At 48.3% G+C, this 17,474-nt stretch overlaps 2 protein-coding genes across 9 annotated transcripts in view; one reads left to right on the top strand and one right to left on the bottom strand.

The window, feature by feature from the left end:
• PAPPA2 (pappalysin 2) overlaps positions 1 to 7,149 on the top strand; it is a 90,869-nt gene extending 83,720 nt beyond the window's left edge. For both annotated transcript variants that reach the window (XM_014874662.2, XM_088170349.1), the window contains exons 21-22: positions 2,507 to 2,605; positions 4,532 to 7,149. In XM_014874662.2, coding sequence (XP_014730148.2) covers positions 2,507 to 2,605; positions 4,532 to 4,606 — 174 coding nt within the window. In that variant the 3' untranslated portion in view covers positions 4,607 to 7,149. The remainder of the gene's footprint in view (positions 1 to 2,506; positions 2,606 to 4,531) is intronic.
• The window catches only part of ASTN1 (astrotactin 1), a 70,320-nt gene that overhangs the window by 4,439 nt on the left and 48,407 nt on the right, over positions 1 to 17,474 (bottom strand). Inside the window, exons 23-26 of one of the 7 annotated variants that reach the window (XR_015805555.1) lie at positions 14,759 to 14,875; positions 12,538 to 12,817; positions 3,975 to 4,087; positions 3,210 to 3,543 (exon numbers count right to left, since the gene is read on the bottom strand). The exons of 1 other annotated variant lie outside the window; for it this stretch is intronic. Coding sequence is in view for 4 of the 6 variants with exons in the window: in XM_088170351.1 (XP_088026477.1) it covers positions 12,583 to 12,817; positions 14,759 to 14,875 (352 nt within the window). In the remaining 2 variants the exon portion in view is untranslated. 5 more of the 7 variants (XR_015805556.1, XM_088170351.1, XM_088170350.1 and 2 more) reach the window with 5 other exon arrangements.

The raw sequence follows: 17,474 nt of genomic DNA, 5'->3' as shown, positions 1-17,474 counted from the left end.
CAATCCGCCTTCTCCCACTTCTGCCATTGCTTTCTGTAGAGCCACGCATCTCAAGCACAGGCTGAACAGAGTCTGTATGGGTTCTGCTCTCTCACATCACCTACCCTTAGTAGATTGCATTGTCTGTGTCCTCACTTGCCATGCAAGGCCAAAATTCCTGCAAGGCCAAATTGAGACTGATGCAAGTACAAGGGCTCCTGTGCCCTTGACAGTAAGCAGCACTTTACTTTTTTCTTTCTGCTTGTGAAGACAAAACCACGTGGAGGTTCTCAGTACAGCAAAGGCATAGGAGTCACTGTGTTCTCCAAACACTAGGCAAGGAACAGGGACAGAAATCCCCAAGCACTGTGCCTGGCTCTCCTGAGCCTCAAGTCCAATTAGTCATTTTTTATTTTCCCTTCATATGTTTTTCCAATGTAATTTGGAGCATGAGTTGTTAAGTTTCCCCAACAAGTGTTGCCATAGGAGCCTATATTTGTTTAGGGTGGGGTATGGGCTCTGGCTGGGTGAGAGGAGGGGGCAGTTAGCCCTGATAGGTGTAGTGAGAGACTGGGAGCCTCTCCTTCCCCATCCTGTCCCTGCCTCTGTCCTCCCCCACCTTGCACGCAAGATCTGGAAATCATTTCAGACCTGTGCAGCCAGGATGGGCAAACCTCCCCATAATTGTATGGAAACTACCAAAGCGACGGGTGTTGTTTTGCCAGTGAGTCATGATATATGGAGCAAAGCTCACGGAAAAACTCCACCATGTGGAAGGCTGCAAAAGCAAATCACACCCAGAAGAGCCTTCCCCTGCCAGCGGCCCTGGCCAATCCCAACTGCATCCTGGCACCTGCCAGCCCCAGCATCCCTGCCCTGGCCCTCCTGGTGCTCAAAGCTGCTTCGAGGCTAAGAAACCTTCTTTGATCACAATCATTGAAGACCCTCCTAATGCTTTTTGGTGGAAGAGGAGTGTTAACACTGTTGCCTTGATGAAATTGCACCCTGGTCTCCTCTGCACGTGGTTTGTGACAGCAATGATTGGAGTCAAATATCTTCTTGTTTTTGAGCGAGCTACTGAACTTGGCTGTGCCTCAATTTCCCAGCTGTAGGAAGGTGTGCTCTTTCTTCTGCTCTTCCAAAATCTTCCAGGCAAATGCAGTCTCTCTGTGGCTGCCTGAATTTGGCCTGTGGCCTGTGCTACTGATAGCAGAGACCAGACTTGGTGGTTTGCCATAATCCCTGCTGCTACTTCCTAAACTGTTATTAGCCTGTGTTGAGCCCATTTCTGTTCCTTGTGAGTCATAAGGACAAAATTCCACATGGGTTCTCTGGTTTTGGCATGGTTTTTTCATGTGAATTACTGGTATTATCACCAGGCCCACATGTTGGCTTTGGCACAGTGAGTGCAGTGACATTTTTCAGCAGGCTCTCATTCAGTTTAAGGGTGCTACATGTGAGTGTCCATCATCAAAGGCTGAGTCTGGGCATTTTTGTGAGTTCGGTTGTTGTTTGGGGTCAACCAGATCCAATGAAATAGGTCAGCTGCTTCCATGAACAACAGGATAGCCAGGTTTCCACCGAGAGTCCTGTTCAGTCTGGAGAAAACTCTGTGGAGACCTTAAGCACCTTCCAGGACTAAAAGGGGGCTAGACAAGGGTCAGAGAGGGACTTCTGGCAAGGGCATGGAGTGATAGGATAAGAAGTAGTGGCTTTAAACTGAGAGGGTGGGTTTAGACTAGATATTAGGAGGAAATTTTTTACTCTGAGGGTAGTGGGACATAGGCACAGGTCATCCATCTCTGGAAATGTTCAAGACCAGATTGGACAGAACTTGGACACCTGGTCTAGTGGAACTCTCTGCCCATGGCAGGGGTCTTGGAATGAGATGGTCTTTAAGGCCCCTTCCAATCAAAACCATTCCATGATTCCACAATTCTGATGGAAAACATCCTCCTGGAGGTCAGCCATGGTTGCTGGGCCAGTAAGTACAATCACAGAGCCCAAAGTGAAAGAAGCATTTCATAATTCTATCAATGAATGGCTTCTCTATCCTCTAGCTAGTTCAGTGGCTGCTTGGCAGTGCTGGTGTAGATCTGTGATAAATAAACCTTGGCTGCCAACCACTCCTGATGCCTCCTTGCGAGTGCTTCCCATGCACATCGCTGGTCACAGCCATTGCACGGGATAGTTTTTCAGCCTTCACTGGCTGCTTCTCAGTCCCAGTTGCTTCTTCTCTGATCAGATGACTCATGAAACTAAACAACAATAAACTGGTTTTCTGAACGGCTGCTCATGCCATTTAACAATTCTGACACAATTCCACAATCCTCTAGCTGCTGCCCTTGGAACACCCACTGCTCCATCCACACCAGCTGGGATATCTGGTGCCCTTTGGCTTTGAAGAGGGGGTTGCATACAGTGGAAGTGGGCACAGGGGCCTTGCTGAGGACCTGGGTCATCTACTTTTTTGGGCAACCTTATGCTTTTGAATGACCTTTCATGAAGCCTTGTTCCTCTGCCTTAGCCCTTCCAAGCAGACGGCTGGTGTGACACCATCAACAACCGGGCATACTGCCAGTATGATGGTGGAGACTGCTGCTCCTCCACACTGTCCTCCAGGAAGGTAAGAGAGCACCTCCAGTGGCCTTGGCCGGGTTCTATGGATTCAGGGGTAACTGTTATCTGTGTTCTTTGGCTTTACTGGCTGTGGAACTGAGCCTGCAATGTAATTCTCCCATGAATGGAGAACCAACGCACAATTTTAAACCAAAGCCAGCTGAAGCTGATGGACATCATCACACTGATTAAGAGCAGGATTTGGACTCAGGCCAGTGTGATTGAAACCTCAGCCCAGCTCCCACTGAGGTTCATGGGATTTCCTCTTGTTTTGGGAAATGTGTCCCAAAGAAATGACTTCCATAGAACATAGCGCTAGACATGGTGAGTCAGACGTCACCTTGTGTAATTGAGCTGTCTCAGGGGGTTTTTGGTATGGTCCACTGGCATCTTCTACAAGTGATGCTTTCCTTCCTCTCTGAGGAGGGAAGGAGGGAAGAATAGTATAGAGGGAGCAACTTGGCACTGGGGTAGCACAGACCCTTCTTTGCCTCCCATCACCATCTTCTCTCCCACCTAACTTGCTATCCAGCACTCACAGCCCATTCTTCCTAATCATATCCAACAGCAAAACAAATCACAGGGCATGAAATAATTTCTCACTGCGAAAATATGTGAATTTGGATCTTCTCATCTCTGTTGTGGAGCTTGAATCATTTCTCCTTTCATCACACACACATACACAGAGAAAAGGAAAAATAAAATCCTGGAAAGATCCATTTGAGATAGGAAAGATGAGGCTTTACACCCAAGCGATGAGTGAAATCCCCACAAAAATATCATGACATCTCAGAGCAAGGCATGGCCAAAATAAGGGATGGGTTCATAGTGGAAAGTGGCGGGGGGGAGGGGAGGGTTCAGTCCCATGACTCTCAGGAGACCCAGACCTAGCTTGCATCTCCCACAGGTCCTAGATCTTCCACTCAGCAAGCCTCCAGCAAATCCCTGTTAAGGCAGATGGAGAAATACAGGGTTTAAACATCAAAAAATCCCCAAAGTGCTCCAGCCCTTCCTTTGCTGATCCAGTCTGTGAAAAGTCAAATGTGTTTTCACAGTAAGAAAAACTCCTGGCTCTGATCCTGGTGTGTATAAAACCTCTGAAGGAAACTTTTCTCGGCTCCCACGGCTCATTACCAGGCGACTGTCAACCAGGAGTCAGATGTTCAGTGTATGCCCTCCCTCCTTTCTCTGCTACCAGCAGCTAAGGGGACACAGTTTTGCTCAGTCACATGCAGTTGTTGTACAAAAAGTAATACACAATGAGCCTCCCAACCTGCACAGGGTGTCTCAAACCTGCACAGCTTGTGAGTGGCCCCAGATGAACCCACTGCCTGCCCCATGGAAGGTTGTTCCTGCTCACAGAGCCTCCATCCTACCTGGCTTTCCTTAATCCAAAATGCACAAGGACAATGCACCTACCCTGGCTTTTACATCGGGCAGTGTGGAGGTCAGCTTTGGAGCTGGGAGCTTGGTTGAGTTCCTCTAAGAGCTGCAGAAGACAAAGCTATGTTATCTTCATGCTTTTCCGGAAGAGTCAGTAGTTTACAGGTCCACAGGTTCAGACATGGATGAAGGGAGTTTTCTAATAGGGACCAAAGTAAAACTTTAATCTGGAGGTGCCTCACGAGTGCCAGGCCTAGTCTGAATGTCTTACACCCATCAGGGGATACTTCTTCCCAAGGTTTGACATTTGGGGCACAAGATTCAACCCAACCTTTGGCTGCAAAATTTGAAACACATTAACAAAAAAGAAAAGGCTAAGAACAAAACTCAACTGGGGACATGTTGTAACAGAGCCCATTCCTCAGTGAATGCAGAGCCTAGAAGTGCCAACAACAGGGCATGTTCCTTTGTCCATACCAGGGTGGAGAGGCCTTGTGAGGGCATAGGGGTGTCCCAGGGCAGAGGCTGAGATGTCCCTTTGTTCCCCTAGGTGATCCCGTTTGCTGCTGATTGCGACCAGGACGAGTGCACGTGCCGTGACCCGGCGGCCGAGGAGAACCAGTAGCGGCACCATGAGGGGCCTCTCTCGGTCAGGCAGCGCTGGAGGAGCCAAGGGGCAGCAGTGGGGCCATGGGAATGGTGGGGGCAAGGGGCAGGAGTGTGAGGGAGAGCCGGGCAGGGGGATGGTGACTGCACATGGAGGGGTTGGGTCCAGGCCACCGAGGAGCCCAGAAGGGCAGGCATGTGGTCCCCTCCCCATCATTGCTCCCTCCAGAACCCACACAAGGCGCTCAGACAGGGGTCTGGTGCCACCTCAGCCACACATTGGGCTAGGGTCCATCCACGCTGTGAGCCCAGGTGCTGCCATGGATATTTGTCCTGGTCTGGCTCCTGGGTATCTGTCTTTGCTCTGGATTTTGTCACTATTCACCCCTCTCTGCTGTACAGACTTCTTTTAGCAAGGTCAAAGTAGTTGTGATCTCTCTGCAAATATTTAAACTTAATTATATCTATATACATATATATATAATATATATATAAATATATATTTTCTTTGCTCTTGGTGAAGCTGAGAAAGGATATCTTTTATCATACACCCATGCTGCTGTGAAGTACAAACCATTGGGAAAAGCGTAGGTCAGGGCAGGAGGAGCAGGGATTTTCCCTTTCCTTGATGAGAGGGAGCTGGAAGGAAGACAGAGAGAGAAGCAAAACATCCAGGCCAGGCCAGGAGAGAGCTCCCCAGGCATGGAGGCTCCCACCTTAAGGTGATTTGGGCATCTTGCAGGGACCAAGTTTTGCCCTTGGTATTTGCCAGTGCTTTGCCTTGTTCTGCTTAAGAGTGTGGATCAGGATCAGGGTTCTGGGGTTGAGAAAAAAGGCCATTGTGCCCTTGAATCATCCCAGTGAGCACAACAGATTCCAAGGGCACCACAGGCATCCATCACACATTATTTTGGAGCCCTCTGGGCAGGGTTATGTGTCCATGGGGATCACTGCATGGTCAATAGGAGCAAAGACTCAGCATGTTCCCTCTGTCTCATTCCCCCAGCCACTGCACACCCAACTGGGTATAGAGGCCAAACCAGCGTAGCTGTGTGATGCTTGAATGAAGGATGCTGACGTGGTCCTTCTTCTCTTTCCACCACCTCTGAGCTCCAACTGAGTTGTGCTGTCAGCATCTCTCAGAGGAGACTAGACCACGTAATGCCACAGGGACCAAAAAAAATGTGTCAGGAGACTTTGAGAATCATCTTTTCTCATTGAGATTTTCATTAGTATTAGTAGCAGTATTATCTCTGTCCCAGCCTCTCACGCTGGACATAGAGTTGCTGACTTCCAAGAGGCTCTTGTTCCTGTAGGCACCAAGTGAAAATCTGCAGATTCAATTTTGGCCTCAAAGAAGCCCGGCAAGAAACTCTGCCCACCATAATTGATCCCCAGAAGCTCAGCTTGGCAGCAATAGGGAAGGTGCCTGGCTCCAGCTGGGATTATCACTGATGGTTTTGTGCTGTAAAAAGGCAGAGAAAAGGGATAGAGGAGAACAGAGCAGAGAAGGGACCACAGAGTAGGAACTCACTGCAGTGTCCTCGGGGGAGCTGCAGGCTGGGACCAAATGACTCCAGGCTGCCCGGCTGCCTGTATGGCCTGTACTGGTGGATACAAGCTGTGAGCCAGTTTGTCTGGTGAAGGAGTGGTGGAGAGAGAGTGACACGGTGTGGAGAGACCAGGAATTTTCAAGGCATCATTTGGCTTTCACTAGCTCTACCCCATCTTACTTTGTCAGGAATTTCCTACAGTTGTGTTTTACTGGAGAATCTGATAGGGGCAGAGGTGCTCGGACATCCTAACAGCATCCAGGCAGATGCCCTGTCTTTCTCCAAGCCCTTTACTGACCCCAAGTGTCCCCATCCACCTGGCCTAGGCAGAAATTTGAAGAGAGGTATGGGACAATGAGCCCCATCTCCTCTTGGGACACTGACTTTTTTTTTTTTCACCATGCACAGATGACACCACCCCAAAATTCACTGTCAGTTGGGCAGATAGCAGCAATATTTTTGTCAGATATCCACTTTTCAATAAAAAAGCAACCCTAAAGCAACCCAAGGAAATTCAAATAATAGTTGGCCCAGCACCCCCAGATGTGCAGCTCGGGCAGCCTGTCTTGCTCCATAAGTGCAGAAAAGGGGAGATCCAGGGATTCCAACACATCAGGAGTGGGATTCTGGCTGTCCCCCCACAGATGGGGACAGAAAGATGTGGGATGAACATGACACGCAGATGCAGAATTTCAAGTCCCAGCATCTTGCCATGACAAACCCTTCCCTGGCTGGTGTCAGCATTTCCTGGATACCTACAAGTTTATATGCCAAATTTGTATCCTTTTGGCATGAAAATCCTGGTTTTTTTTCCTCAGCTCACCTATGTGCAGGGAAGTGACCATGCCCCGTGGACAGGGGAACTGGGAGGTTGGGAACTGCTGGCTTGGCTGGTAGACATTTGTGCTTCTCATGACCAGACAGCTTCTATGTACTGAAATATTGTTCTTCTATAGCGACACTGAGCGGTTTTTTTGTCCCCTTTAGGGTTTTATTCACAATGGAGGCTGCTGCTATTTTTATTTTTTTGTATTTGATAATTATTTTTTATAAAAATCTATGAAAAATAAATAATCTTCTCACCCTACATCTCTCTTGCCTCTTTGATTCACCCAAAAGTGGGCCAGGGAGGTGGTTTGCTTGTCTCTTTGCTTGTCCCACATTTGACGCCTTTGGTCTGATATATTCTCCTCTTCCCAAACCATAGACTTTCCCAGAACCGTCACAGCCCAATTGCAGATTTCCTTTGAGTTTTGGGGTGTAGGAGGACACTCATCTCCAATACCATCCCCTAATGCAAGGCTGCCACCCAGGCAGCTTTTGCTGCCACCAGCTGCAAGAACACTTTTGCAGAAGGTCTTCTCGTTATGCTACAAACTGGTCCAAGGATGGTCACTTTTTGTTACTTGTAATCCACTTAAGATGTAGGGAAATGTGTGTGTGTGTTTCTAGGTGTATGTTCACATCCCAGCTCCCTGGAGATGGGGAGCAGAAGGTGGCCCACACTAGAGCCAGAGGACTATGTGGTATTCTGGCAAGAAAGTTAAAACCCAAGACAATAAAGTTGCTTTAAGATTTGGGGATTTTTTTCATTGTTTTTTTAAGTGACCAGGTAAATTTTGTACCTATGAACTGAGAAACAACAAAAAGCTCTTGCCCTATGTTTAAACCCCACTCTTCTTCCTCCAGCCATTTCTGATGCTCCTCATCAGTCTTTTCTTCATGTGTGGTCTTTGCACAGGGACTGAGTCTCAGAGGAGGAACAGCATCTCCTGGTGATATCAAATGTCCTCTCTAGGGCAAAGTTCCCCAAATCATGGACTCTGGAGAGGAGCCAATGGCAACCCTTCCAACACACAAACACAAATTACCAAAACCTTCCTAAAAACCTACCAGTGTGCTGGTGATGCAGCCCTTACAGTCCACCCTTTTTGGGGTGGCTTTCTCCAAACCCCCGTGGATTTCAAGTCAGATGACCCCTGAGAAGATTTTGTGATGAGCCGGCTCTGCTGAGATATCTACACAGCAGTTTAGGCTTGCAGCTGCATGCCCTGCTCCGACACAGACCCTCTCCTCTTCCTCCTCCATAGCCACAGCTTATTGCAATGAGATGGTGGTTAACTGCATGGGAAATAGGAGAAGGAAAGTATTGGGTGTATTTTTAGCTTATTTTCCTGCAATTTAGCACTGGGAAAATAAAAAAATAATCAAGTTGTTACATGAGATTTGATGAAGTCTGCTTTCCTATGGATTTGTGTGCTATAGCCCCTAAATCCCCTGTGTCCTCCCAAGTGTCCCGTCTGTCTCCACAGGCTCTCCCTGGGTCTTCCACCCATCTAGCAGGGCAGGTGGCAATACACACTGGGCTTGGCCAAATTACCTGCCCTTCTAAGTCCTGATGGCCTGACCATTAGACACACACAGCAGTGTAAGTGGCTTTTGGCATCTTTTGCAGATCATCACCTCTGTTCAGGCACTGGTTTTCACATTCTTTGTGGGACATTAATACTCATGTTGCTGCTAGTCCTCTCTCAAAAACCTGCCAGATAGACCAGGACATTCTCCAGGGGTTGCTGACCACCAGACAAGCACCATCCCATCAACCTTATATATTAAAAGAATGGCTAAAAGAAACTTTTTTGGAGTCTGCTTCCAAGTTCCCAGCCTCTGTGGAGGTTTGCAAATCAAGGTCTGATTTTTCCCCTAAAGGTGACTGGAGACATCTTTACCAACCCACGTCTGGCAGAGCAGGTGGGCAAGACATGGCTCCATCTGTGTGTGCTGAGTAGTTTGGGACTTGGCTAACCCAGTGAGCAGACACGCTAATGCTAAATTTGTGTGAAGACTCACCCGAGTTCAAAGACTGGGAGTGTTTCATCTGCAACCAAAGATGACATCAACTGGACCAAAACTATAAGCCAACACTCCAGTTTGCCAGAGCCAGGGATTATTAACAGCTCCGTTTAATGGTTAAATTATCATCTGGAGTTTTACATAGTGTTACAATTATTTTTGTTGCTATTGTTTAAAACCTTTCTTTTTTTAAGTAATCCAGAAGGGTTTTGTATTTCTTGCCACATGGCTATCTCACTGTAAAGCACCCTACTTTCAACCTACAGTAGTAAAACGTCACATTAGAGTTTTAATAGAACATCAAGGAACATGAATTGTAGTCATCTTTGTAAAGAAAAGGACCAAACCATCTTTATATGTTAAATAACTCCACGACAAGGAAAAGGTAGTAATGCTATTACAGGGGTACAGACGCAGCAAAGAAAAGTTACCGACCCAGAGGTTCATCTCAGGCGAATGATTGCTCATTAATTCAGAAATAAAACAAAAAGAAAGGGCAGGGGGGTGAAGAAGGTTGCAGAAACAGTTGGAAAACAGTTCTTATGTTGCTGGCAGCTTGGGAAGAATCAGAAGTCCAAGAGAGAAAATACTGTACAGGCCCAAAAGTAGGACCCTGCAGCAGATATGGATGGTGTCAGCTCTGCAAGGAATCACAGAGATTTAGAATGGTTTAGGTTGGAATGGACCTTAATGATCATTTGGTACAAACCCTGCTGCCATGGACAGGGATATCTTCCACTAGACCAGGCCACACCCGGTGAGCATTTTGGGTGAGCAAGCCCCATACAGCACATCTCACCAAGGTCATGTCTACAGCCATGGTGCAGCACCCATGGTGGATTGACCTGGTCCCCAGTGGTTGGCTGCTGGCATTTGTCTGAGATGGACTCGTGTGATAGCTGAGAGACTTGGATAAGAAAATCCAATCTTGGGCAAGGTTCAGACTTGCAAAGCTAGAGTGAGGAAACCAAGAAGGAAGCCCTGACAAAGCCACTAACTACAGTGACAAAGGGTCACTGTGAAAATGGCCCCACAGATGTGCCACACTGGCAGGCCCTGCCAGCAGCCTGCACAGTCTGTCGTGGGGTGATGATGCTGAGCACCATCCAGCTGTGCAAGAGTGCTGCCAAAGGACTTTGGAGGGATGGCTTTCCCCTCACTCTCCAAAGCCCAGACATGGACTAGCTGGGACCCAGGGAGCAGAGTCTGGCCCAGCTGGCTGATGATGATGCAGGGCTTTGGTTGCCCATGCAAGGGCGTTGAAGTGTCAGGACAGAAGCAGAAGAGAAATATCTGCAGAGCCTCAGCATAAATCTTGGATTTAAAATGAAGACGAATAAGTAACCTAGGCAGGTGTGAATGCATGGGGTGTCCAGGGTTTTCCTGGCAGCGTCACAGCGAGTGGCTGGCAGGCAGCACTGCTCCTGTCTTTGCTGCTACATCTAGTAAGCAATAAAAGAGAGGAGTCTGCTACCCAAAGGAGACCAGTCTGCATTTCACATAAAGGCCATGTACACGGTATTACTTGACGAGAAAGCAGCTGGCGTCTGGGCCAGAGCAGTCTTCATTCAAACATCCCTTAGAGGTGTTGAGCAGAGGTGCCCTTTGCCCATGCAGCCATGATTGGATGGCTGCCCGGCTGGAAGTTAAAGTTGTCTCAGCATCTGCTGGGATAAGCAAAAGGATAAACACAAGTGTCTTGGCCAAGAGTCTTGCTTAAAAGGAAAAGGAGTAATGACTCAGTACAGATCACCTGCCCATATATACCTGTGCATGGTCTTGATCTGAGCCCTAAGCCCTTGGCAGCATCAGGCACAGCAAAATATAAGGACAAATGCATGAAAAAAAGCCAAAAAGATCTAGGAGACTTCCTTCTTGCACAGAGCATATGTTTGTCTGATGACCCCTGCTTGACACACACATTACAGCAATGACATGGGGATGCCCAGGTCATACTGACTGCTGGTGGCTGCTCCCAGCAGCTCCCAGCAGCTCCCCAGTCCAGGCCAGCTGCACCTGGAGAGATGTCTGCCCATGAGAAGGAAAGAGTAAAGCACTGTGTGGTCCTGCAGGAAGATACTGAACTGCTGTTGAGAAAATAGAGTGATACAGCGCTGTCGGCAGTGATGGGGTGAAGAGAACAGCTGCCTCTCTCTCAAGCACCATGCAAATTCAAGCCATGTTCTTGGCAGGTAGGAGGAGGAATGAGGAAGAAAATCATATGAGACAGGCTGAAGACTGTTCCTGCCAAGACTGAAAAAAATGAAATTTCTCTCTGGAGGCATTGTAAAAATCCCACTGTAGGGCTCTGGTCTTGTCCAGATCAAAGGTGCACAGCTGGCAAGTCCAGAGCTGCTGCCTCTGCAAACCAGACAGGAAGCTGAAACTAAAGGAACCTGTTTTCTGCCTCCAACATCATCATCAGTGACAGGGATTTGGAGACTCGTTTACTCCAAACCAACTAGTGTCCCAGTACAACCCCAGCTCTCTGGCTTTAAAAAAAAAGTTACCAGAGGAAGAGGCAGATGTGAGCCTGAACACAGGCAAGCAACACCCCCAGAAGCCTGTACTCTATGATGTCTCTGGGACCAGAACCTTCAGGATCATCCTGCACCACGGCACTGGAGTACCTTGCATCCCTCTCTCCTCACCACACAGAATCTGGGCTATGCCACAGCTACAAGTGTCTGGTGCAGAACATCTTGTCTGTGCCATCTGGCTGCTCCTCTCCTAGCTGGGTTCTCCTCAACAGCAGCTTGATGCTGCTTCTAAGTTTGCATTATGGTGGGTCAAAAAAAAAAATATAATAGAATTTTAAAGTTGACTTCCTAGGAATGTGGCCCCTCAAGAAGAAAGCTCACAGTGTCCAGCTGACCATTGGCCCTGAGGCCAAGCTGCTTTTGTTTGGGAGGACTCTGCATCTTGGAGCACATGTGGGTTTTGACCATGGCAGAAGACCCTGACAAGATGGGGTCACAATGCCTGTCTCTTCACCCCAGCTGATGACAGACACCATGCCAGCTCTGCCCATCAACAGCACCATTGCTTGCTCAGGTCTCACCCAGACCTCATGCTTTACAATTGCAGAAAACCCCATCCCAATCCTGTTGGCCATCCAGTGTCTGATTAGCTCAGCCATAACCGTAAGCACCTCAACCTAACCTGCATGCCCTTCCTCCATTTTTCCTGCATCACCTGCTCTCCCATCCTGACTGTGTCACCATGTTTCTCCCATGACTGGTGCCCCCACCTTTGGAGACAGTCCCTACAGCCAGGGCAGGGATGGGGCAGAAGAAGAGGGCTGTGCCCTCCCAACCTGCCTTCTCCACTAATGCTGAGGAACCTCTTGGCAAAATGAATAAAACAAAACCAAGAAGACTGGGTCCCACAAGACTTCTAACTAGAAAGGCTTTTGGCCAAGTTGAAGAAGAAACTAATACTGAGTCAGTCCTGCACAGAGAAGCCAGTTTTGCTCCCCAGTCCAAATTCTTGCCTCCAGAAACATAAGTGACACCCTCCCCCTCCATGGGTCCATGTGTAATACCCTCAGAAATGGGAAGGCCAGCCTGAGAGCAGGTACCCAGAATCTTCAGTAGTCTTTGTCACCATAGTCATTGTAAAGAACACTCAGCGTCTGCTCCTCGCACGTCTTCCTGAGGTCCCGGCTGAGCTCCGACCAGTCGAGCCCATAGGGCTTGATCTCGCTGTAGCGGCAGGCGAGGTACTTGAGGGATGAGCGCTGGAGGCTGATCTTGGGCTCCTGCAGGAGGCCATTGCACCAGCTGCTGAGGTCCCCCAGCTGCGAGAGGATGAGGCCAGCCTTCCTGCAGCGAGGGCGGGCAAGGGAAGATGCCAGGGGGGCGATGGACAGCGAGGGGTGGCGGGAGCGATGGAGACACCACAGAGAGGATGGCAGGAAGGGTGGGAGGAATGTATGAGGAGAGAAAAGTAAAGACAGTTTAGGACACCATGGGAGCTCCTTGAGGGAGAAGAGAATGCAAGAGCAGCTGTGTGGATCCTGATGCTGCCAGGACAAGGAGAGATAGTGGGCCTGCGGGCACACACCACCCCCAAGGCAGCACTGCAAACTAAATCCATGTGAGAACAGCCCCTACCTGGGGCAGAGATGCCCATGTCACCATGGCAGTGCTGGACCTGCTGCACTGGTCTTGGGACTCACGCTTCCCTGTCCTGTCCACTCTTCTTCTTCCACCCTGTACCACTCACACAACAAGGCCAAGTTTGCCAAGAGTTTATTAAGGAGACAGTTACAGGTGTAGCTGTGAAACCCCCAGCACCCCTTGGGGTGGATATCACCAAGGACTCAAGTGGCACTACTGTCACTGTTGCAGCTACTGGACCCCATATATAACAGGATGGGAAATCAGGACCCAATAGCAATGTAGGCAGCAGGGATAAATGCTAAAAAGTGTCAGGTATGACATATATGGCCAGCCCAGAAGAGTGTCACCATATGTGTCCTCTCCATTATGTGTATGTGCTGAGTGTTCAGAAACTATGCTGGTCATTCATAGCTTGGTGTAGGTATCATAGAATCACAGAATGGTTTGATTGGAAGGGACCTTAAAGATCATTTTGTTCCACTCCCCTATCCCATGGCAGGGACACCTTCCACTTGACCAGGTTGCTCCAAGTCCCAACCTGGCCTTGAACATTTCCAGGAATGAGGCATCCTCAACTTCTCCAGTGTCAGAAATGCACAGTATTGGGAGCAGCATGCCAGGATACCACTGAGGAAGAGGGAGATTTAAGAAAAAAAAAAAAATCCAAACCAAAATGCCATGTCTGGCTTGTGAGGGTCTGTATGGAAGGTTGAAGGTGAGATTAAAAATTATGATCCATAGAGGATGAGATGAAATATCACAAGACATAAGTACAGTGAATGACACGCCTGCTACATGACTTACAATATTTAGTAACAGCTTAGGAAATGTGTCCTACAGGACACTATGCAAACCAGAGGGATGTACTGGGGCATACATCAAACACATCCAAAAATCTCTGAGAGAGCAGGGGATGTGGCAGAGCTCCCTGGTTCTTTGCCTGTGCATTTTGCATCTTCCAGTTGTGGAGAACAAAATGAGGAAAGACAAGCCACTGCAGCAGCAGCTTGTAAAGAGCCACAACCCAACCAAGGAAGCTTTGAGAGAAGGTCAGGTGACAGAGGCAGAGGAGATCCAGGATTAATCCATCTTCTGCAACAGACACACAGCACACCCAGGGCATCATAACCTCAGTGCAGGCTTGTCCTGGTAGTGAGGAACTGCTAAATTACCAACTGCTTATATTGGATAAGATATTGGAAGAGAGCAGAGGATCATGGCCAAATATGATCTAAGTTGTGTTCTCTTCTTTTCAAATTTGTCCTCTTAAAACTGTGCTTCTAATGTTTTTATCAAGAAAATCAGTTTGTACAGATAAAACACATTGTGTTCATTTTAAATTTGTCTCACACTTTGGGTGATCTCCAGGGAATGTGGCCACTGTGGAGGCAATGGATTCAAATGAAGTATCTTGAGGGTATCTCATATGCCTAGAAACCCAGACAAAAGTTTAAATGTCTGATGAGTTGTGATAAGTTTCCTACCCAGCTACAAAGTGAGTTGGTGGGTTAGAATAGTCAGGGAAAAGAAGATACATCCCCTCACTAGCTTTAACTCAGCATCTCCTCAGCCGAGAACAGGCAGCAGTCACAAATCATGATTCTGAAGGAAAAATATCACATTCTTACAGGAGATTCTTACTTAGGATAAGCAGGGTGAACTGATTTGACAGCTCCAGGATATAACCACGAATCCACTGCCTCTCCGTAAGTCCCTCCAGGCCAGGCACACCACGGGAGAAAGCCAACCTTGGTTTTCCTGGAGAGGAAACCCTGGATGTGACTGCAGCTTCAAGGGCCAGTCTGGAGCCGCTGAAAGGTTGTCCAGCTCTGCACCTGCATGACAACTGCTACCCCAGAGCTCATGTCCAGGGCATGCCAGAAAGACAAAGGTGGTTAGCACGGTGCTGGCTCTGGAGACAGCCACCCAAGCTGGCCAGTCATGAGAAAATAGCCAAGCTCTCACTTGTCTTGGTCTCTGTATCTGACACCTAAGCAAGGTGCCATGAGTGCCTCTTCCTCCAGCATTACAGGCACCCTCACGGGAATGCCTGATATGATCCCACAGATTTTGGCTCAAAGCCTGTGGGCACCACCAGACTTCAGTAGGCTTTGCATCAAATCCAACTTCCACTTATTGCTTGCTTTTTTCTCCATTTCCTCTCCTTATGCAAAGACCAGGGCTCTCTGCATTCCTTCTCAGACCGTGAGGGAGCGACTTGCTTTCATAGCCTCAGACAAGTTATCTGTGCACTCACGACAAGTTATGCTTCTTCAGTCCAGCTGCCAGCACTGCCAAGAAGGGAGCCGAGTGTACCAAAAATAAGCAGAGTAGGAGGTGCCCTGGACATGTGGAGAAGGGACATGATAGAGAAGTCATGGGAGTCCACATCCACAACTTCAAAGGAGCATCAGTAACAGTCAAACAAACAGTGTCTGCTGGCAAAATAATGTCATCTGCAAGTGATTTGTTCTGTCACCACTAGTCTGGGTGCCTCGCCCTCGCAAATGATCAAACAGGAGGTCTGCTTTCCAAGATTTGTCATCACCAGAACCCACTGCAGCTGCCTAAATGCCTCTTTCCAAGTAGTGCGAGCTGCAAACACTTCATCAGGAACTTGCATCATCCTATCCTGAGCACTCCAGCATTTCCAGAGGGTGATATTAACCCTCCGGTTCGTAGATTCACACAAAAAATTGTATCATTTAGGTAATTCAGTGGCATTTCTGACTGCTCCATGGCAAGGCCCCTCTGCCTCATAGGACTCAAGGAGGCAGCTTCCACTCCGTGCTCTGGCTGGTCCTTGGTCTCCTCTCTGGGGCAGAGAGCAGCAGTGGCAACACTCGGCCTCAGTGATGGCAGTGGCTCTGTGATGACTCCAGTCTGTTACGTCAGGAATTTTATGTACTCCTCATGCAAATCACCACATGCCAGATGGTCTGTGCAAACTGGGGCTGGATTTCACATTTGGAAATGGAGACAGAGCAGCATCACCACAGCTGGGACTGAGACAAAAGTGAGTCCAAGCCTGCTGATCCCACTTGGTGTCGGGGGAATAAGGCAACCCTGGGCCTCTGCCCTAAAAAGACTCCATGTGTTGTAATGTTGCTACTGAGCTTTGAGGTTTTGCCTCAAAGAGCTCACATTTCTTAGGACATAAATGGGAAAAGAGGAAAGAGAAGACATCCCATCTCCACTCCAGGGCATGGAGGGCCTCCTCGGAGTTTCCCAACAAAGCTGTACCAGGAGACAAGTCCAAGGCACTAAGTGCAAGATAGGCACAAGCTATTTGCTGAGTTTCTCTGACTGCCTAGCAAAGGCTTGGAGGACAGAGAATGTACACGGAGAATCTCCTGTCCTCTGCTAGAAGTACACAAGTGATCAGCTGGAGAAGCAGGACTGGAAGACAGTGGTGAAACCAGCAAAAGGAGCTGTGGGGCAAGGTGTAAGGCAGAGGCCATGAATTTCATACATAGGAGCTCTTGATGTACATTTGAAAGTAACCCTGATTTCCAGATGAGGTCACAGCTCTGATTCTTTGGAGGCCAGATGCTATGAAACACCACTGCAGCCCATGCAATCTCTCAGCCCAGCTTGCTAAACTGACTGGAAATATCTACGTTACTGGGAAATCATGCAGACTAAAGCAGATGTTGAAGGACATGGAGAGAAGGGAACATCTGGCTACCTCCACAAGCCTGGGACACTTTCATGCAGCTGGAAGGACTTCAGTGACTTGGAGAAGCCTGAAGAGAAGGCACAAAGAGACACTATTTTAGACAGGAAGAGCTCAAGACAACCTCCTCCAAAACCTGCTTTGCACCTAAGCACTGCATGGGCACCACAACCACTCATGTCACCCCTACACAACCACATATGTGGATCAAAAGTGAGGAAATGCACAATTCAGACCTAAAGTCTGTCCTCTGCCTGCCGAGGACCACAAGATGACAGAGTTCAGCACACAGAGGTGCATTCAGCTCAAGCCAAAGCCCAGGAAAAGGCAGAAAGCAGAATCCGATCTCCATCCCTTGAAGGTGCATTATTTTTCCAAGATCTTCTGCCTTTTTGCCTGTGGCATCAGCTATGAAGGAAAAAAGAGAATCCCATCCCTTTGTCACTCTGCACAACATGAACATGTTAGGCCAAACTCTAAAAACAGTACAGGGCTGATGGCATGGACAACAATGTTGGGATGACAACAGTCAACCACTTTCCACTTTGTCCCATGTTAATGGTCCTTGCATATGCACAGCATCCAGCAAAACAGAAACCCCACTGTGACAGCCTAAGGTCTATCATCCATCATCATATCATGAGATTTGCTGAAGAGATGCCTTCCTGGTGACCACTATCC

The sequence above is a fragment of the Sturnus vulgaris genome, chromosome 9 (assembly GCF_052056855.1).
Source record: "Sturnus vulgaris isolate bStuVul1 chromosome 9, bStuVul1.hap1, whole genome shotgun sequence".
Lineage (NCBI taxonomy): Eukaryota > Metazoa > Chordata > Aves > Passeriformes > Sturnidae > Sturnus > Sturnus vulgaris.
This window is presented reverse-complemented; position numbering and strand designations above follow the sequence as displayed.